This window comes from Gossypium arboreum, chromosome 6 (genome assembly GCF_025698485.1).
Source record: "Gossypium arboreum isolate Shixiya-1 chromosome 6, ASM2569848v2, whole genome shotgun sequence".
In the NCBI taxonomy this organism is placed as follows: domain Eukaryota; kingdom Viridiplantae; phylum Streptophyta; class Magnoliopsida; order Malvales; family Malvaceae; genus Gossypium; species Gossypium arboreum.
The window spans coordinates 100,971,165-100,994,089 of NC_069075.1; the positions used below are offsets into that span (position 1 = coordinate 100,971,165).

At 32.9% G+C, this 22,925-nt stretch overlaps 1 protein-coding gene across 2 annotated transcripts; it reads left to right on the forward strand.

Moving 5' to 3' along the window:
* The first annotated feature begins 5,395 nt into the window (after positions 1-5,395).
* Positions 5,396-11,387, forward strand: LOC108484005 (uncharacterized). 2 transcript variants are annotated; one of them, XM_017787601.2, is made up of 19 exons: positions 5,396-5,646; positions 5,744-5,897; positions 6,003-6,219; positions 6,321-6,483; positions 6,801-6,937; positions 7,179-7,282; positions 7,382-7,477; positions 7,586-7,679; positions 7,779-7,899; positions 7,988-8,187; positions 8,312-8,403; positions 8,468-8,523; positions 8,670-8,759; positions 8,875-8,974; positions 9,592-9,693; positions 9,767-9,839; positions 10,119-10,282; positions 10,376-10,430; positions 10,554-11,387. In XM_017787601.2, exons 2-19 carry the CDS (start codon positions 5,895-5,897, stop codon positions 10,607-10,609), a joined length of 1,923 nt encoding a protein of 640 aa, XP_017643090.1. In that variant the 5' UTR covers positions 5,396-5,646; positions 5,744-5,894; the 3' UTR covers positions 10,610-11,387. The 2 variants fall into 2 exon arrangements, with proteins under 2 accessions (XP_017643090.1, XP_017643089.1); XM_017787600.2 differs by having other exon boundaries at positions 5,402-5,646; positions 6,798-6,937.
* Positions 11,388-22,925: the final 11,538 nt, after the last annotated feature.

The following is a 22,925-nucleotide window of genomic DNA, read 5'->3' on the forward strand; positions in this document are numbered from 1 at the left end:
CTCAAAGGGCTAGGTCGATGAATGCAGAACTATATTCCCGAAATTTAGAAACTTTTCGAGTGATAGAGTATATCAGTCGTTGGTCGGGGATCCCACCACGGTCCTACGGAGTTGATCTCTGAAATAGGTGTGTGAGTGTGGGATGTTCCAAACACTACGGTATCTGTGTGCACATGTTGTTGCAGCGTGTGCTACCTATAGTTTGAATGTCGAACAATATATCGACGATGTCTACACACTTGAACGTACGTTGCGTATTTGGGGTAACGAGTTCCCCGTATTAAGGGATGTCTCGACATGGCAGTGCTCGATAACTCCTTAAAATTTGCTCTCAACCATTTCAATATCAAGCATGTGAAATTCTACTCTCCATCATTAGGGGATCGTCCAAGCAATTTGTGGTATTGTACTGAAGGTTCGAACACTTTGCTTCGACCCGTGACCATAACACCCTCAACTCGTAACCCAAGTTGCATAGCGACGTCTTCCAATGTGATAGTGCACTCCCCGCACGGCATAATGAAGGTGTGGGTATCTGTACACCACCGTTCAACCAAGGCAGATATTAAGTCCGCCCTCAGGTCAAACCTCCGGATTAATACGACGTCCCCAAATCTCGCCATCTGTAAGTATGGCATGATCCGCTCGTCCGGAGCATACTTGGGAAAATGAAACCGCGACCTCAAAACTCGATAACCATCCTGTATGGTAAATTTTTATAAAAATATGATAAATCAATTATCTATATAATTTAAATATAAAATTATATATTGAAGACTAAAATTGAAATGTTGAGAAAACAAAATATCACACTTATACTATATCAACGTAGCCATTCTAAGTATTTTTTATTTAAGTTAAATTAAATAAGTAATAATATATTAATAATAGAATGAAGATTTATCAGAAAATATTAATAATAGCACGTATAAATCAAATTGATTATTATGTCCAAATCATAGTTAAGCATTAAAACTAAAATGGTACATAAAAATAATAATAATATCCTAAAAACTATAGGTTGTATGGGTAAATATAAAATAAAAAGACTTATTTTTATTGAATTGATATCTATAATAACATATAGAGTTTTACATATAATATAAATTAGGCATATTTAAACTCGAAAATTTATCTTACATACGAGAACTTTTATAAAAAAATTAATTTTTTATAAATACTAAAGAAATACTTAATTTTTTTAATATGTTCAAAATTTTAATATATTTAAATATATCCAGTTATTAAAAATTTAAAATTGGTTATACTCAACATTTTCTTTTAACATATTTAAAATTTTAATATATTTAAATTTTTTACGTTTTTAAAATTTTAAATATATTAAAAATCATTTTCTCTTTTCCTATTAAAATTATATTAAATATATTAACATTTTAAAATATATTTTTAAAAATATATTGAATATATTAAAATTTTAAAATTGGTTATACTTAACATTTTTAATATATTTAATTTTTAAAACTATATTAAATATATTAAAATTTTAAAATTGGTTATGCTTAACATTTTTTAATATATTTAATTTCTTTAAGTTTTAAAATTTTTAAATATATTAAGAAAATCTTTTTGGCTTTACCTATTAAAATATATATTAAGTACATAAATTTATGAATGTGTACTAAAATTTAAAATTAATATATAAATTCATAAATGTGTATTAAAATTAAAAATTATAACCAACACATAGATGTTTATTAATTTCATGCAAGAAAATAGTTAAAAGGGATAATAATAACTAAATAGAGATCAGTTCTATGCAATCAAAATACGTTGAGCAAAGTAGTGCTTAGTAAGAAAAAGAGAGAGACTAAAACGATTTTTTTATTTAATTCATAACTAATTTTATTGTTTCGTTGATCATCGATAAAGTGTGATCCGTATCTCCGAAGACATTTTGATATCTGCATAATATAAAAAATAAATACAATATAATTAATTATTTTATTACAATAACTATAAAATATAAAAAATTTGAAGTAACTTACCTTTTTTATTCCACTCTTTTCGTTCTTTGAAGGGGACTAATCCCCTTATATAACATTGCTTTATTTTTAATTAATATTTAACTTTATGTCTAGTCACATCATTGACATGATGTAATTTTATAATATGTATTTTTAATTTTAAATTTTTAATATATATTTTAAATAAATTTAGTTTTTCAATAAATAAATCTTTTTTAACAAATATATTTTTTATTTTTAATTAATTCGAATTTCACTTTTTAAATAAAATATTGTTTTTAATTTTAAATAAAATTTAAAAATGATTTGAATATCTTGGCTTTTTTTATAAAAATAACACAAAATTTAATTCATTATCAAAATAATCTATTTTTTTTAATTAAACACAAAATGACCTAAAATCTATAGTAAAATTTGGTTGAGCCAAATTAGAAAAATAGGATATTTTGATAATTAATTAAATTTTTAGGTTACTTTTTAAAAAGCGAATATCTTTAAAAATAATTTAAAAATCATAATTTAAAATATTATAAAACAAATTAAATAATATTTAAAAGGGTTTTTACCAAAAATATAAAAATAAAATAAAATACCAAAATCGGTTGTTTCAAAAATTAAGTACCAAAATGGTACATTTGTCTTGGTGGAGGGTGGTGCATAGGCGGCACCACCCTGAATTTCTGACCCAAAACAGTAAAAAAATAAAAAAAAATAATTATTTAAAAGATTTAGGGACCTGTTATGTAATTTTTCTATTTTTGAATGGCTGCTCAAAAGGAAGGGCAAGGGTGCCCCTGGCAGTGTGGCGGCACCAAAATTTAGATTTGGATAATTTCATTTTAAGCCCTACTTATTTATTATTTTCTTTTATTCCCTTCAACTCACTATATTGTGTTTAAACAAACCATTAACCTATTTTTGGAAAATAATATGTTATTTGGAAAATAACTATTATTGTAATGAAATACATGTTTTATTAGGTATAAGTATTTAAATTTTTGTTTTTGTAATGTGATACATGCATATATATATATATATATATATATATATATATATATATATATATATATAGAATCATATTAGTGAATTGCTAATACATACTTCATCCGGATAAAGTATGCATTATTAAAATTAAATTAAAATATTAAATAAGAAATAAAATTATAAAACAATATGTTATTTGGAAAATAACTATTATTGTAATAAGATACATGTTTTATTAGGTATAAGTATTTAAATTTTTGTTTTGTAATATGATACATGTGTAAATATCTATATATATATATATAATCATATTAGTGAATCTGCTAATACATACTTCATTCGGATAAAATATGCATTATTAAAATTAATAGTTTGTTTAAACACAATATAGTGAGTTGAAGGGTAATAAAAATAAAAAAATAAAAAGGCTTAAAATGAAATTATCTAATTAAAGTTTGGTGCCACCACATCATGAGGCAGCACTTGCTCTTCCTTTTCAAAGAACCATTCAAAATGGAAAAATTTCATAATAGGTCCCTAAATCTTTTAAATCATTATTTTCTATTTTTTACTGTTTTGGGTCGAAATAATATTTAAAATATTATAAAACTAATAACAAATTTGAAAGTTTAAAATATTTAAATATTTTATATTATTAAAAATATATTTAATATTTAAAATTTAAAAATTAATTTTAAAATATATATTTAAAATTTAGAAAATATATATATTAATAATATATTATAAATTTTTAAATTTAATAATAAATAAATAAATAAAATAAATAAATAAATAAATAAACATAAAAAACAAAACATAAAAAAGTCAAAAAAAAAAAGGAAACTGACATGACAGATAGGAATCTGGTGGCGCCATATTAATTGGCTCCACCAGAAAATGGTTAATTTTTTTTTAAGTCTTCCCATATTTTCAGAAATTTTAGTATTTTCCTAGTATTTATACAGGTGGCGCCATTCTACATGGCTTCAACAAAAAAATAATTTTTTTATACTCCCTGCTGATGTGGCATGTTGGTGGCACCAAATCATTTGGCTCCACCTACTTTTAACATAAATTTCAGGTCATTCTTGTACTTAATTAAAAAAGTGGTTCATTTTGATAATTAATTAAATTATTTAAATTATTTTTATAAAAAAGCCTAAAACTTTTGATATTCGAAAATCATTTTAAATTTCAATTAAATTTGGTATGGACTTTAACATTATTTTTTTCCGTCTAATAATATATGAACTGGAGACCTTGCTAGAAGGAAATCGAATATCCAATGTAACCACTCACCAACTGTTGTTGCAAATCATTGGTTTTGTGTATTATATGGTTTGTTTGTTTGCATCAACTGAATAATTAATTTAATATTAAATTTATCATTTACATGTTCTATTATACAAAAATATTTAGGAGAAAATGTTGATTGAATTTTAATTTAATTAGTATTATTGTTGTTGTAATAAGATAGACATTGTAAGTTAGAGAGATTTATGAATAATTTAGAAATTAATATATAGATCCAGGGAAAAAAATTCTAATTTTTTTTCTCCTTTTCCTTAAAGTTGTTTATTTCTTCTTTTTTTGTTTTGCCTAGCAACAATGTCAACTTTTGGGCTAGTTAGCACACGTCTTTTTCTCCCTCCCACAAATCTTTTTTTTTTCTCATTCACTTGGTATGTTTTCTCTCTTTTTAGTTTGCATATATATTTTGCGAGTATCTTTGCCATCTTTACAAATAGTGATGGATAGATGATGGTGTTTATTGTTACTAAAACTCCACTGTCCACTAGCAATTTCTCTGCCATCGACTTCTTAGTCTGTTTCTTTTTTTAGAGTATTTCAGAATAATCTACACCAGTCTTTAAGTTTTATATATTTTTTATTTGTTTTATATTGTTTAATAAATTTTCATTTTTTTGAAGTTTTTGTCGATTGTTATAGCACGTTTTTTGGTGTTGCTTGTGTATAAAGTCTTATTTATGAATTTAGTCTTACTTTTGCAAGTGATTTTAAGGATAATTTTGCACGTTTTTCAAAAAAATATATACTTATCGCTTTAGACTATTCGAGGCTAATTTTCTTATTGTATTAAATAATTGCAATTACTTTAGATATATTGAACTTAAGTTGTTACAAAGTGAATTGTCAATGTACTATAATGTTTTATTGATGCTGAAATATTTGTTGGGTTGATGGAGCTCGTACTTTACTGCCTATGATGAATGTTTTTTTTTCAATTTGTATAATCCCATTTATAGAATAAATTAATGAATTTTCTTTTAATATATATATATATATATATATATATAAAATATTTGGAGAATATTCATTTCGTGAATGGAACTAATGACCTCAGCCATGTGTTTAATGTATTATTGCAGAACATTGTAAGTAGGAAGTAATCAACGGGTTAAGACCCCGGTGATGATTTTGGATTTTTATCCCAAATTAGCTAGGTTGACTCAGTAGACATGGTCCTAATATCCCAATTGTAAAGAACAAAATGATTTTTAGCTTGCTTTGAATTTCATCTAATTTTTATGTTTCCTGCTTCATTTCCGTTTTCAACTTAATTTTATTTCTACTCAATTCAAAAATTTTAATTGAAAATTTATCCGTCTTGATCTCAAAATTATTTGAATAATTTCATATTAAAATTGAAATTAGGGTGAGTTGGAATCCAAGCTGATTGTTTTCTCAGAACAAATTAAATTAAATCCTGTAAATTCCAATAATCGGATTTTCTTTTCTGGTCCATTAATTAGGCCCAATTGAGTATGTAAGGTCGAAAAACCTTGCCATGGCGCCATACTAGACGCCTCTGGACACTCCCTCAAACATATTTCCACTAGGGTCAAGTCAATAGGAACCAAAACCCACCCAAAATCTCTGCACTGCCATCCTTCCTTAGCTTCCATGGTAAACCTTCTCATTCCCTCTTCCTTTCTTTCTTACACTAATTCCTTCAGCTCTCTCCATTCTATCTGCCATATGTATAATGTTTGTTCTTTCTTTTTTTGATAGGAGGAGCCACAATTGCTGCTGCAGCAGCAGGAAGAAGAACAATCACAATCAGTATCTCTTCAAGATTGCTTGAAGTTACTAAAAGGCGAGCGAGACGAGCAACGCCTCGCTGGCTTGCTTCTCGTCACCAAATCCTGCAAAAGCGACGATCTCGTTTCCATTAGGGCTATCTACGACGCCGTTGGACCTCACTTCTTGGACCGTCTCTTAAGGACCGGTATTAATTCATACTCCTTTTTTTTAAAAAAAAATATGATTTTGCAATTCTTTTTTTTTTTTTATGCTTAAATATAGTTTTGTTTTTTGGTTTAAAAAAAGGGTTGGGTAAAGGTGTAGTGAGCAGTGGTAGTGGTGAAAACCGGGATGCGTATTTGCAGCTGTCAGTGACGGTTCTGTCTGCGTTTTGTCGAGTTTCTGAGATTGCTTCTTCGAAAGAAATGGTTTCCAAGGTTCCAATGATTTTTGAAGTAATGTCAATGAAGTAAGCTTTTTATCCATACTCCTCTTTGTTTCAAATTCATGAATTTAGAAATGTGCAGTGCATGATATGAAATTTTAGCTTTTTAACCATGTTACTCGGATTCGGATGTAAGCGGTATGTCTTCAACACAAGTATAGATAGATTTCTCAAAGTTTTTCAATTTATTTGGTGGATCTTTGGAGGTTATATCTTTGTTTCTGTATGTCACACACTAGTATCTGATGCATAGCTTTTTAATGTTTTACAACAAAACTTATGGTCCATTGCTGTGTTGTTAGTCTCTGTAACTAAGGTTTTTTTTTTTTTTTTGAAAGCAGATCAGGCATGCCTGTGCTTGAAGAATGCTATGAATTTTTATACTTGGTGTCAACCGCTTCTGAGGATGGACTTACAGCAGTGTATGAATCCGGAGGGATAAAATTACTTGCTCATCAAATGTCCGCTCTGCCAGATGGTAGCTTATCTTACACTATAACAAATTTCTAGAATTTGGCACTTCCGGGGCCTTATATTATACAGTCTTCATTATAGTTATAGCTGGTAGCTTTCAGTCTGGAGAGAATTTGTTGTTTTCTATTCTGTATTTGTGCCTAACTTTTTAGGGACCTAACTTATTTAGTTACATGGTGTTATGGATTTGCAATTTGAATTCTACTGTCTATGCAGAGAAGTGATTATATGTGAACTTGCTGCAGGGTCTCGTTTGATGGAACTTGCCACGAAGCTTGTCCAATTGATGCTAAAGAAGCTGTCACAAGGCATCGTTGAGAACGACCATCTCTCGGAGCTGTCAGTCATTGTGAGTCTAGATTTTTTCTAGCCATTAAGCTTTTGTTTTCAATGTTTAGTTCACAATGGTTAAATTTTGATCATTTAAACCATTTCTCTTGCAATTTAGGTGACCAAAATAGCAAGACAGTTTGCTCTCCTACAAAATGCCTTGAAGTTTGAAGCACTTCACTTATTGTCTGCCATCTTCTCTTCAGAATACTCGGTACGCCTCCCCCCCACTGTTTTCTTTCTAGGAAGTTATGCTTTGGATCTCCAATTGTTAGGAATCATCTTAACTTTGACTGGTAATATTTTCACTCGATACGTTTAGACACTCCTTCACGATGCTCTCCGTGTTATTCAAAACGAAAACTGGTCAAACCATATGCGTGATGGTGTTGCGACAATTTTACAGAACCGTGTAGGTATGTTGAACTGAATTTGTTCAATCTTCCTTTCCAATCAAAACTAAGTTTTAATTAGTGAAACTTACTGGTGATAATGTTTTTGATATTTTATTGCAGCACCTGCTGAAAAATTTGAGGCCCTTATCCTAGCTGAATCCATGGTAACTATAAAGGGTGAGGGTTGGCTGATTGGTCAAATAAACTTGCCTAATGTACAGGATCCTATTCCAGCTGACAGGTAAGGAGTGCTTGTTGAATTCTTTTGGCTCTTGTAAAGCTACCATAATTGGGTGGGATGGTTCATTGTTTGTAGATTTATTTCTCAGGTGTCTATTGCTTGTCTTAGAGTCATCACGGGTTGAAGTTGCTGTTTTGCTGAATGAGCTAGCCTACTCGAAATATGAAGCTTCTAAGAGTTCTTCATCAACAGCTGAAACAATAATCTCAAAGCAACAGAAAGTGACTGTTGTCTTTTCATTGGTGGAGAAGATAATAAAGTTGATATCAAACATTGGTGAAACTGAAGGTATGTTGCTTTTGCTACCTTGCGAAAATTTTGTTCAGTTTGTTGCACTGGAGTTCCTTATTTTCTAGTATGCATATTGGAAGCTGTTTATTTAAGAATTTTAACAAAGAAACTCAAATTACAGGGCACCTTCTCGATGAAAATACTTTCATAAAGGCGATCAATGGGCTTAATGAGACAATTGGTGTGGTTCTAGAGTATCTGCAAGATGCAAAGGTATGGTTAGAAATATGATCATAATATTTCTTTACCTCTTTTATTTACTGTTAAAATTTTGCAGGAACATGGGCAAAAAGTAGGAAATGATCTTCTTGCTTCAGTACGTCTTGTTGGGAGGTATTTTTGATGCCATCTCATTCAAAGTATTTGTGTCATTTCCTTTTTATATATCCAGGCACACATATACATTGTCAAGCATTGGATTTGATCTTTTGCACCTACGGTGGAATGTTTTGTTGAGCTGATGTTTGTGTTTGTTTTAGCTATCTTGCAGAAGCACCTGTTGCATGCGAAGATAAAATCACGGAACTTTTGGGATATATGCTTTCAGTTGAAGGTGAACATGAATCAAGGTATGACAACTTAACTTTGCAGTTCTCTAATGATTTGATACCCATGTCTTTTGTTTGATTTCTGTAGTTCTTGACCAACTTTGCTGAACATTTTCGCTAATTAACTTTGATACAGCCCATTTTACTCTGTATGCTTTCTGCTCCCAATGTTGTGTCAAAAGACTATGAAAATTGAAGGATGCAAACTTCTGGCTTCTTCCGGAGGTTATAAAGCTGTAAGTATATCTTAATTAAAAGTCTCATTCTTGTTAATATCTAATACCAATTCAACTGCCAATAAGGCCTTGGCTCAACGGCAAGTTCGAGGCCCCAAGTTTGAGCCTAACCTTATAGAAATGTGAGGGATCTCTCCCAAATTTATTCTGGTTGGTTGGTTAGTTTAAATTGAGTTGGTTGTTAGTTTTTCAGTTCAGTGCTTGTAATGATTAATTCTATTTGAACTATTGTAACTTAAAAAAAAAAACCAATTAAACTTTAAGGTGTATTAGTGAATATGTCAAGCCTATCTTTCTGATATACATGCGCATCTGTATATACATTTAAAATATGTGTACCTCTTTGGCTATTTCTACTCTTTTCAAGAACCATTAACTAGGTGCTCTCTTGGAAGTGACATTTTAAATTGTGATTTCTACATGTACAATAATCCCCTTACTTTAGTTAACATTAAGCTGTTACCAATCCATTAAAAACATGCTTTAGATGTCTGTGTTACCATATGCAATTCATAGCACCATGTACTAGTCAATATATTACGAGCACGTTACAATTTGTGGAGGGTTCTAACTTTGTCATTTCATAGTGTGAACTGAAAATATTGGTACTGTTGCAGGTGGTGGACTGCCTCATGAAGTTGATTGAGCAAAACAGAAATGGGGTCGAGAATAATGGTTGCATTTTCTTGGCGTGTGATACAATTATGAATCTTTTAAAGGTGGTGGTTATCATATTTGGTCATAAGATACTACATTTATGAAATATCCTGACTCCCATTCTTTAATCAACAGATGGAGCAAATTACCTTTTCAGAAGATGAATCAACATTTATTAGTCTCTTGAAAGCATTGGCACTTTGGACAGGTACTATTTTAGTCATCAGATAGAACTGCCTCATTTGAACTGTCTTCGACATCTTCAATAAAATACTACAGGAAGTGATAACTGATAAATAAATTGGACTACATTGTCTACTGCTTGTGTAGTGACGTTCATGCAATTGTGTTATCTTATCTTTAAATTTCAGTGTAGAATTTTCATGGAATAACATTTGCTGTTACTCCATGTAACTTATGCTCTAAATTTCCCTCTGCCTCCGAAGTCCGGATGATGATTTGAAGCGATTCCTGAATTTGTTTGCAGAGAAAACTAATGACCAATCTTTTATTATGATGGCTTCAAGCATTTGCACTTTGATATTTGACATGACATCCGAAAATGCTCTTTTGAATCATCCTAGTTTTAGTAGCAGCTGTCTTGATAGCCTGTCACGGCTCATTGCAAGAAGTTTGGCTTCATGGGGACAGGTAAAAGCTGATGCTATGTTCATCCATGCGGGTTTATTTGCTGATTTGTTTCACAAGTCTTGGAACTTATATTTAGATGTCTCATTATTGTAGGATATGTCTGATGCTGCTAAAGCAGATATGGATCTTCTAGAGATTGTTACTGCAGGTTTGCCTCAGTTTAGGGCTTCCAAAATTAAGGAGATTTTTAAAAAAGATTATAAACATTGCAATTATTTTAAGATCGTCTTCGAATTGGCTTTATGTGTGCTATGTTTTGATTGCAATGCAGGATATTCTCGATGGGCTGATCGGTTCCCTCAAATACAAAAAGCAGTTGGGAGATAATCAATGTAACTACTTAGTTTCCTTGAAGGTAATATATTATACTGGTAATTTTCTTTTTAATGAAGAACCCTCCGATTGTTAAACCTGTCAATTGTGTCTTGAACCCGAATAAGCCTACCCAAATAACACATTTGAATCAACTTGATTTGATCATAAAAAACCAACCTAAACTCAAAAATGACCCAGACCATAAATGACTAGAACCGGAATAACCCAAATCTAAAATGTGCCGAACAAGTAACCTGTAACCTGTAGTGATCTGAAACCGAGATGATCCTACTTTTAAACTTGAACGTCCAGGACCCAAAATGACCCTTGAAATTGTGATTCAGGAATTTAGTTATGTAACTTGTAGTTCTCACTGATAATTCTCGGGTATATGGTTGAATTGTGTGTCCATGCACCTCTGGTGACATGACCGGCGAGGATGGATTGAATAACACAGCAAAGGAAACCTATAACTTTATCTTCTTACCTCGAGCCAGCTTATCGACGTGTTTGAAAAAAACACAGCAAGGCCAACGGAACATGGAGTGTAATAATGGGGAATGCGTTTGAAAACGCACATGATTTGACTCTAATTTCCTGTTTTACATATACTAGAAATTAAGGTAGAATTGTAACATATTTAACAAATGCGTGCACGGATGGTTGGGTCAGATGACAGTTTGATTTTTGTAGTTTTCAAGTTTTAGAAGCCACATTTCACCCACTAACCTTGAATCATTCAAAAGTGATGTTTTTAAAGTTTAGTAATGCTAGGTATGGTTGGTTGAAAGGTATCTCCATCATCATGTCTAGTCTTACCCTGTTAGGGAAGTTACCTCACCTATGACAAAAGATACATTCATAATCATCAATGTCGCTTGTCATCCACTTATATTACATCATATAAATGACTTGGCCAATAGAATTATTGAATGATAAGTCCAATCACAAGAGGACTTCTTTTTGTCCCTTAGGGTGAGCTGTGACCCCCGTCTCATGCAATTTAATTCGATTTTTAAACCCGTTTAACTTAGAGGTTAGTGGCTGAATTATGAATTCTAGTTTGGACCGGTCACTTCAATCTGATTGTGGTCACCATGAAAATCATTGAATAATTAGATTTTCTAACTGTTTTTTTGGTAACACATCTGTAATAATTATTTTCTTTTATAATGGGGTTTTTTATAAAAAAATAATATAAAAAAATTAAATACAAAATGATATAATATACAAATTAATTAAAAAAAGTTGATTTTTACACAAAAATAGGCTGCCAAGCTCTCAGGTGATATCGCCTTAAAATTTTTTCCCCATCATGAGAAAAAATTAATATTTTAAATGGTGTCACTTGGCATAGTTTGAGTATGAGTTTTTAAAGAATATATATATATTTGGAAATTATACACAACCATAAATACACAACGAAAAAAAATATTTTCTTTTGTGGTGTCAAGTCTCGGTGGCACCTAAGGGTGTTCAAATGGTTAACCGTTTAGTTGATCGAACCGAACTAGTATTTTTGAAAATTATACACAACCATAAATATACAATGAAAAAAAATATTTTCTTTTGTGGTGTCAAGTCACTTGACACATCGGTGGCACCTAAGGGTGTTCAAATGGTTAACCGTTTAGTTGATCGAATCGAATTAATATTAATCGAATTAATTGAATTTTTTAATCCTCTAATAGTTAACTGAACTGAAATTTTTCAAAAAAATTTAACTGAATCGAAATTTATATGTTTTTGTTTTTTGGTTAAAACAATTATAAAATATATAATATAAATAAATTGATAATATTCATTTGACCAAATTAATCGAATTAAAATACATATAACTTGCATTATTAATTATTAAGTTTAGTTAATTACTCGATTTCAAACTGAATGTACCGATACTCGAACTTCCAAAAAATCATTAATCGACCTCCAATCGAATTAGATCGGTTCGGTAGGTTAATTTGATTTTAACCGAAATTTGAACACCCCTAGTGGCACTGATCTTTTTTTAAAAAAAGTGGCAGAAAAAAATTGAAAAAGTGAAAAAAAAAGTTGGCATTGTGGTATCGCTTGACAGGTTGACGGCACCAGTTTGAAATTTTAAAACATTTGGCTGTTGTTAAAAAATAAGCTAAAATAATTTTTTTATGGGTACCATGTAATACCCTATACCCAGCCTAGTCGCCAGACCTGAGTTATAGAATACTACAATAGTAAATCAAAATATTGACAAGCGATTTATTCGACAATACTTAATAATTAATAAATACAAGTTAATTCCATGTTAAACATGGATTATAATCAAAATCGAGCCTTAACTAGGCTTACAAAAGCCTTTGAACAAGTTCGGAACTAAATCGGGACCTGTAACACTTACATCTCATTTCTGTCACTGGAATAGGGTTACAGCACATTAGACTTCTCATAACAATTGGCATCCAAATATCAAATAAATTCCATTAATAAGGATATGTTCAAAAAGAAATAAAACATTCATGTACAGGTTTTAAATTGAGCCTTCGAGGCCTTAAAAATAGTTTACGAATAATTAGGGACCAAATCAGATCAAATTAGGACATTTCAAGCAAAACTAAAAGTTTTTCACCTAGAGGGGTCACATGGCTATATGGTTCTCCCACACGCCCATTTGCTCAACTGTGTGCCTGCTCGTGTAACTCATTGACTTGGGCTATACACCCGTGTCTCAGCCCGTGTGTCAAGCTATGTGAACCCTGCACCTAAAACTGCTGTGTGTGACACAAAGCCGTGTGCACTATTAATTGACCTAAAAGTTGCCTTTTCTATACCCAAATGCTTGTGTTTCTAAACATATCCAAAGTACATGCATACTAACCTTTAAAGTACATTCAAATATGCTCAAAACATGGCAAAGCAATTAGTCTAAGTATCAAACCAATGTGTCATCAATGACACCACAACTCAACACCTAGACAATTCTTTACTTTAAATTGACATACAAGTCACAAATGCACATCCAAGGTCTTGCTTCCACAACCAAAATGCCTTACTCATTTCATACTCAAACTATACCAATTTCCAACTCATTCAACACACTTGTACATGCTACAACATGACTCATGTTATCAAACATGTACTTAGCTTAGACCACAAAACTCCAAGCAACTAAGTTATACAATAATTTACACATAATCAGTCACAAAACATATTTAATAGCCCTATCACATGCCATATAAGCCAAGTTGTTTCAAAATCTACCAAAGGGTCCTTGAGATAGTTTGATGCTATAGCTTGATCCAGTTTCCTGCCCCAAAACGAAATCTACAAAACACAGAATAAAACAGGGTAAACTTAATGAAAGCTTAGTAAGTTCACCAAATTAACGATAAATTTTACCAACAAACTTAACAGTTCAATTATAATAAATAACAACGTAATCCCTGTCAAACATAGCTCACAACGGGTGAGTATTATACCGTACCATAACTTAAATTCTTCCGATTTCGATAAGGCATGATCACATTTCAGTAAGCACAAAATCTTGCTTGTTTGAGCTAGTTACAAAGTCTTGATCGGTTCACAGGGCTACTCACACAAGCTGACGAGAATTCGCAACGTATACAGGATCTCAGCCATCGTAATGATCCATTTCATCATAACAGAGTATTCAATCATTTTACCAGTTCACGACGCTGCTCACACAAGCTGTCGGGAATCTGCAACATATGCAGGATCTCAACCATCGGAACGATCTATATCATCGATTATTCAGCAACTGCAAAAGTATAGGGACTATTCAGCAACTTCTTTATACCTCGATTTTCAATCCATTCTTGATCTAAAATATAAATTTCATTCAATTAACAAAATCCAACAATAAAATTAAATCTTTTTATGCATTTAAGTCATTTTTGACATTTTTACAAAATTGTTCCAAACATTTTACTTTTATGCAATTTAATCTTGAAGCCCCAAACATGCAAATTAACCATTTTTACCTTAAACCCAGTACAACCAAAACATTAATGGTCTCCTAACAGCCCCTATCTCCAATTATTTCACACCAAGTCCTTGTACTTTTACTATTTTCACATTTTAGTCATTAAACATTAAAATTAACAAAAACTACTTTACAAAATAGTCTTATTTAGCAACCAAGATTAATATTTTACCATAAAACTTCAAGAAAAACTCAAATTCATTAATAGCACATTTGAAAGTTTTACAAATTAGTCCCTGAGTTAGGTAGATTAAACTAATATGAGCTCAAAAACATAAAAATTACTAAAAATGGATATCAAATATGTACCTAATAGAGAACCCTAGCTAGCTGAAGATTGATCTCCCTTTAACAATGCTGTTTCGGCCTTTGGAAGAAGAAAACAATGAAACTTTCCTAGCCAATTTTGCTTTTAATTCATTTAAATTTTATTTATTTACTTAATTACTATTTTACCCTTAATTAGTTCATGAAATTTTAGCTAAAAGAAAGCCAAAACCGTCCACTATGGTTAATGGTGGTTTATTTACCATCCAAACCCCTTTAATTTACCCCTGTAACTAATAAATCCATATTTTCCATTTTACAATTTAGTCATTTTTACTTAATTAACCATCCAAACGTTAAAATTTTCAAACTAAATTTTAATACGACAGTAACACCTCTTGCCCGTAACCGACACCGGAATAGGGTACGAGGCATTACTGGACTTACATTGAATCATTCAGTCACATTCCACAACAAAAACTTGCATACAATTTAAAATTTTTATACATACATCCACATTGTCCCTTATAAGGTTCTATGGTACCTTAAAACATGCTTAAAAGGGGTTCAGGACTAAACTGATAACTCGAGAAAATTTTACAAAACTTAGAAAATTTTCCTCATTGCATGGGTCATACAGCCGTGTGCCAAACCCGTGTCACTTACACGGTCAAGAGACCGGCCGTATCTCAGGCCGTGTGGATACAAGACATACATACTAACTTTCTCACACGGCCAGACCACACGCCCGTGTGTCTAGCCCGTGTGCCTTGCACACGCCCGTGTTCAGGTCGTGTGCTCGGCCGTGCCAAAACTAGCTTGTATTCTGTTTGTGACGTCAGCAATCAAATAAGGGGCACACGGCCAAGGCACACACCCATGTCCTCAGTCCATGTGGCAAATAAAATTCGAAAATTAAGGTGCAGACTTCACACAGTCAGGGCACACACCCATGGTGCAGGCTGTGTGTCACACACAGCCTAGACACACGCCCGTGTGGACAACTCAAGGTTATTTTCCAAGCCTATTTGCCACCTTCAATTTATACACACAAGAACATATTCACTAGCCATTAACATGGCACATTTCAAAACATGAAATGGCTATCAAACAACCTCATTCAAGTCTAAATCATGACATTCCTATCATCAACTAAAATATGCTTCATGACCTACTAAATCAACAACTAAATCACTTACCAAAATAAACCATCACCTTGTCATTATATATGCATCACATAACATGTGCCAAACTCACTATTTAAAGCCAATCAAAATGACCACAAACACACTTCATTTACAAGCCAAAATATACCATTATGACACTAGCCTATACATGCCATATACCAATATATACATAACTTAAAAAGTACCAAAATATTGATTGATAGTGTGATGACGCTTCCAGACGATCCTTGAATCCGAATTAGCTTCGAGAATCAATAAAACAGTGAAAAATAAACACAGTAAGCTTTATAAGCTTAGTAAGCCATATACAAATAAATCATCTCATGCATCAATATCAATTTCATCATTTTAGCAAGTTATACATAAGCACATATAAATGCAAAAACAAATTTACAAACCTACTTCATGATAAACACATTCAGTTCTATAATTAAATCCATCCAATATTTTCCGTTTCAATACTCAAATGAGTCTCGTATGTACCTGAGTCACTTGATTCACTTACATTTTCTTTCCTGAATTACTTTGCCCGTTGAACCGTTTAGAATCGTTAAGGATACTCGGTAATCACTTATAGCTCGTACAATGCCATATCCTTGATATGGTCTTACATGTTAACACGTATCAATGCCACTGTCCCACACAGGGTCTTACACGAAGTCAATTAATGATGCCGATGTCCCACACATGGTCTTAAATGTAATCGTAATACAATGCCACTGTCCCATACAGGGTCTTGCATGTAATCACATCTCAATATCTAATGTTATGACATTTGTATCCTATACTATTCCTAAGGTTCGTACGGGGCTTTCGGATATCGCAACTTTGTCGATTCTTGCTCATATACAATTATTAAACATTCATGGCAATTCAATGACAAAATAACATAAGTATTTCAATGTAACGATATTTATTTTCATATGAACTTACCTCATACGGAATGAACGGAAACGAACGTCTATTCAACTACTTTTGATTTCCCTCAATATAATTCCGTTTTCTTTGGTTCTTGATCTAATTACAATCAAAATTAACTTATTTAATCACTTATTCATTCAAATTCACTCAAGAACACATTAATGGGCATTTTTCACTTTAGCCCCTAAAGTTTTACATTTCTTACAATTTAGTCCTTATTTCACAAAACACAAAATATTCAAAATTCATTTTAATCCTAGCTTAGTCGATTTTTATATAGCTTCATAGCAGCCCAATAATCACATTTATTTCACATTTCAACCACACATTTTCTACATTTCTCAATTTAATCCCTAATAGGTATTTTTACCAAAAGTCACTTAACAAAACTTGTATATTAAACACCAAGCTTTTATTTTTCATCTTTAAACATTCAAGAACACAAACATTCATCAATGGCATTTCAAAAAATCATGGACACCCTCAAAAATTAAGACATGGGCTAGCTAGATTACAAAGCAATGATCACAAAAATGTAAAAATCATAAAAAACCGAACTCAATTCATACCTAAATTTGATCATGCAAGTGCTGAAATTTTAAATACTTCAAATGCTTATTTTCTCTTCAATATTCGGCAGAAAACAACACAAAATGGGCTAAATTTTGTTTTTGTTTTATTTTATTAACTTTAATGCACAATTGACCTTTTTACCCTTGACATATAACACCAAATTTCACCAACTAATGTCCATCAATATCCACCATTAAATCTAATGCTATAATTGATATGCAAGGACCTTCACTTTAACAGCCAAGGTCAAATAGCACCTTTTGCAAATAGCATGCAACTTTTACATTTTATGCGATTAGGTCCTTTTTCGTAATTAAGCATTTAAACGTTAAAATTATCTCACGAAACTTTCACACATAGCAATTAACATGTTATAAACACCAAAAATAATATTAAAATAATTTTCCAACCTTGGATTTTTGGTCCCGAAACCACTATTCTGACTAGGGTCTAAACCGAGCTGTTACAACTCTCCCCCTTTAGGGATTTTCGTCCCTGAAAATCTTACCATTGAAAAGGCTCGGGTATTGTTTTCTCATAGAATCCTTGGGTTCCCACGTAGCTTCTTCGACCCCGAGTCAATGCCATAAGACTTTCACTAATGAAATTTTCTTATTTCTTAGTTCTTTGATCTCACTAGCTAGAATTCGAATCGGTTCCTCACTATACGACATATCTGACTAAATTTCAACTTCTGTCGGGGAAATAACATGTGATGGGTCAAACCGGTATCGTCGAAGCATTGATACTTGAAACACATTATGTATTTTCTCTAACTCAGACGGTAAAGATAACCGGTAAGCCACTGGCTCGATTCGTTCAATAACCTCATACGACCCGATAAATCTCAGGCTTAATTTCCCTTTCTGACCAAATCTCAATATCTTTTTCCACGGTGACACTTTTAAAAACACTTTATCCTCGATCTGAAACTTAATGTCTTTCCGTTTCAAATCTGCATACGATTTCTGACGATCTGACGCGACTTTCGAACTTTCACGGATTACTTTCACTTTTTCTTTAGTCTCTCGGATCATATCAACCCCGTGAATCTTATTCTTACTGGTCCAATACAATAGAGTTCGGTATTTATGACCATATAAAGCTTCGTACGGTGCCATATTAATACCAGACTGAAATCTGTTGTTGTAAGCAAGTTCAATCAATGACATACTTTTCCCACGCACTTTCAAACTCAAGAACGCAACAATGTAACATATTTTTGAGTGTCTGAATAACTCTCTCAGATTGGCCATCCGTATGTGGGTGAAATGCCGTGCTGAAATGTAACTTTGTACCCAATGCATCTTGCAACTTTTACCAAAACTGTGACGTGAACCTCAGATCTCTATCCGAAACAATAGAAATAGATACCCCGTGCAATTTCACTATCTCGGAAATATACAGCTCAGCAAGCTTATCAAGAGAGAAATCCATATGTACTGGGATGAAATGAGCTTCTTTCATCAATCGATCCACAACAACCCATATTGCATCATTCTTTCTCGAAGATAGGGGCAAACCCATCACAAAATCTATGGTCACTCTATCCCATTTCCACTCGGGAATCATTATTGGTTGCAACAATCCCGACAGTACTTGATGCTCGGCTTTAACTTGTTGACAAATCAAACACTTCAAAACAAACTCTGAAATATCACGTTTCATTCCATGCCACCAATAAAGCTGCTTCAAATCATTATACATTTTTGTGCTACCCAGATGAACAGATAAACGACTATTGTGTGCTTCATTCAAAATTACTTGTATCAACTCTAAATTTCTCGAAACACAAATTCGGCCTCTAAATCTCAAACAGTTATCTGAATCAACTTGAAACTCTGAATTAGGGTTTGAATTACATTGAGCTCGTCTGGCTAACATCTCATTATTAACTTTCTGAACTTCACAAATTTGTTGTAAAAACAACAGTCTAGCTTTCAACTCATCTATGATCGAACCATCCTCGAATAAAGTCAACTGAGTATTCATGCACGCAAGGCAAACAAAGATTTCTGACTTAATGCATCCGCCATGACATTTGCTTTTCCCGGATGATAATCAATTACTAGCTCGTAATATTTTAACAATTCAAGCCATCTCCGTTGTTGCAAATTCAAATATTTTAACAATTCAAGCCATCTCCGGATGATCTGTATAAACATGAAATTTTTCACCGAACAAATAATGACGCCAAATCTTTAATGCAAACACAATAGCTGCCAATTCTAAATCATGCGTCGGATAATTATTTTCATGTGGCTTCAACTGTCTCGAGGCATAAGCTATGGCTTTGCCTTCTTGCATCAATACGCAACCCAAACCATTTAATGATGCATCACTATAAATCACGAATTCTTTACCCGTTTATGGCTGAACTAACACTAGAGCTTCGGTCAAAAGAGCTTTCAACTGCTCAAAACTTTTTTGACACTTCTCAGACCATTCAAATTTCACATCTTTTTGAAGCAATCTCGTTAATAGAGTCATAATCATCGAAAAGCCTTTCACAATCTGTCTACAATAACCGGGGGGTCCCAAAAAATTGTGAACTTCTGAAACATTTCTCGGAGGCTTCCAATCCATTATTGCCGAAATCTTATTTAAATCAACCCAAATACTCGATGCTGACACAACATGTCCCAGAAATCCATCCTCGTACAACCAGAATTCACATTTACTGAATTTTGCATACAACTGCTTATCACGTAGGGTCTGTAACACTATTCTCAAATGCTCGACATGCTCAGTTTCATTTTTTGAATAAATCAAAATATCATCTATGAACACAACAAAAAATCGATCTAAATACGGTCTGAAGATCCGATTCATCAAATCCATAAATATAGCAGGTGCATTCGTTAATCCAAAAGGCATAACCAAAAATTCATAGTGACCATACCTCATTTTGAATGTAGTTTTCGGCACATCAGAGTCTTTAACTCTCAACTGATAATTACCCGATCTCAAATCTATCTTTGAAAACACTGTAGCCCCTTTCAATTGATTAAACAAATCATCTATTCTGGGCAAAGGGTACTTATTCTTGATAGTTACTTTGTTGAACTGTTGATAGGCTATACACATTCTCATCGTGCCATCTTTCTTTTTTACAAACAACACTGGAGCACCCCAAGGCAAGAAACTTGGACGTGCAAGTCCTCTATCGATCAATTCTTGCAACTGAGATTTTAATTCTTTTAATTCTATCGGAGTCATTCTGTAAGGAGCTATCGTTATAGGCGTAGTTCCCGGCACTAACTCAATGCCAAACTCAACCTCATGAATTGGTGGTAATCCCGGTAACTCTTCTGGAAGCATATCCAAATACTCACACAAAATTGACACTGATTCAATATTCTTTTCAGCCACTTTCGTATCAAGTACATAAGCAAAATAAGCTTCACAACCTTTTTTACGTATTTTTGAGCTAGTATCGATGAAATCACTGATGGTAAACCATTCAAATCATCTGACTCAATTTGGATAATCTCATTATACTGACATCTCAAATCAAGCGTTTTACGTGTGTAGTTTACAACAGCATCATGCAGTGTCAGCCAATCCATACCCAAAATTATATCAAATTCATCAAATGGTAACAACATCAGATCAGCTGGAAAACAACAACCTCTAATCATCAATGGACAATTCTTGCACACTTTATCAACCAACACACACTTGTCTAAAGGGTTAGATACTATAATTACGATTTCAGTAGACTCTACAGGCAAAGTCTTGCTGGATACTAAATTCACACACACATACGAATAAGTTGATCCAGGATCTATTAATGCAATAACTTTAGTATCATAAAGAGTAAAAGTACTGGTAATAACGTATGGCGCTACTGCATTCTCCCGTGTACGGATAGCATAAGCCCGGGCCGGTGCTCTAGCCTCTGACCTTACAGCAGAATCTTTAGTTGCTTTTTGGCTACCACTCATATTTCTCGGGTTTCTGGGTGGTCTTCCTCTAGACGTAGTGTTACTCAGCCTCGCACTCTGGACATTATCTGTTTCAGCCAACTGGGGGCAACTTTAATAAAATGCTCCAACGAACCACATTTAAAACAAGCCCATTTTTTAAACCTACAATCACCGAAATGTCTATTTCCACAATATCCGCACTCAGATCGGTTCTGTCTCACACTGCCAACACTAACAACTGATGTAGCTTGAGCCCTAGAACCCGCTGGTTGCTTTCCACGATCTCTGTTTGATTGTCCCACTGATACATTGGAACGATTAAAAGAATATCGAAATTTCTTCGTTGCAGACTGGTGTAACTTACTAGTTGATCTTTTTCTTGAATCTCTTGCTTCAAAATCAGCTTTTCGTTTATCTTTGCTATAACCCTCGGCTTTGCAAGCCCTCTCGACTAAGACAACAAATTCATTAATTTCTAAGATTCTAATTAACAACTTTATATCTTCAATTAGTCCATTCACGAATCGTTTGCACATGATTTCCTCAGTGGACACATATTCTAAGGCGTACTTGCTTAATCGTACGAATTCTCTTTCATACTCAACAACAGTCATCCGACCTTGTTTCAACTCTAAAAACTCTTTATGTTTTTCATCAAAGAATAACTGACTTATATACTTTTTACGGAACTCCGATTAAAACAATTCCCATGTGACTTGTTCTCTCGGTACTACTGATATCAAGGTCTTCCACCAATGATAAGCATTATCTCTTAGTAAAGAAACCACACACTTGATACATTTATCGGGAATACAGGATAGTTCCTCAAATACACGAATTGTATTCTCGAGCCAGAACTCAGCTCTCTCAGCATCATCATCAACTGTCGCTCGAAACTTTACGAATTCTATCAACTGGTGGTTTACTCAACCTTATCGGATCTACCACTTGTGGTGCAACCGGGACTTGTTGGGGAATAGGCGAGGGTGGAAGTTGTTGAGCGGCCAAATTCGTTCGAACGAATTTTGCAAACCACTCATTCAGAGTTTGGAAGAAGGCTTGCTTCGCTTCTCCCTCGAAACTACTCATCGTTGGCCTAGAATCGACCGACGCTACTCCTCGGCCTAGAGGAGGCTCGTTACTTTCAAAATCATTAGCTACCACTCGTTCGGAATCCATTTACTATATAAAAACACATTTTAATCATTCAGAATCATCACACTATCACAGTTTGTATAAATGGCATGTATAGCTAGACTCACGTACGCGAGGTTAGTCTAAGAATTGACTAAACCATAGCTTTGATACCACTAGATGTAACACTCTTTACCCCTAACAGACACCGGAACAAGGTACGAGGCATTACCAGACTTACATCGAATCATTCAGTCACATTTCACAACAAAAACTTGCATACAATTTAAAACTTTTATACATACATCCACATTGTCCCTTATAAGGTTCTATGGTAA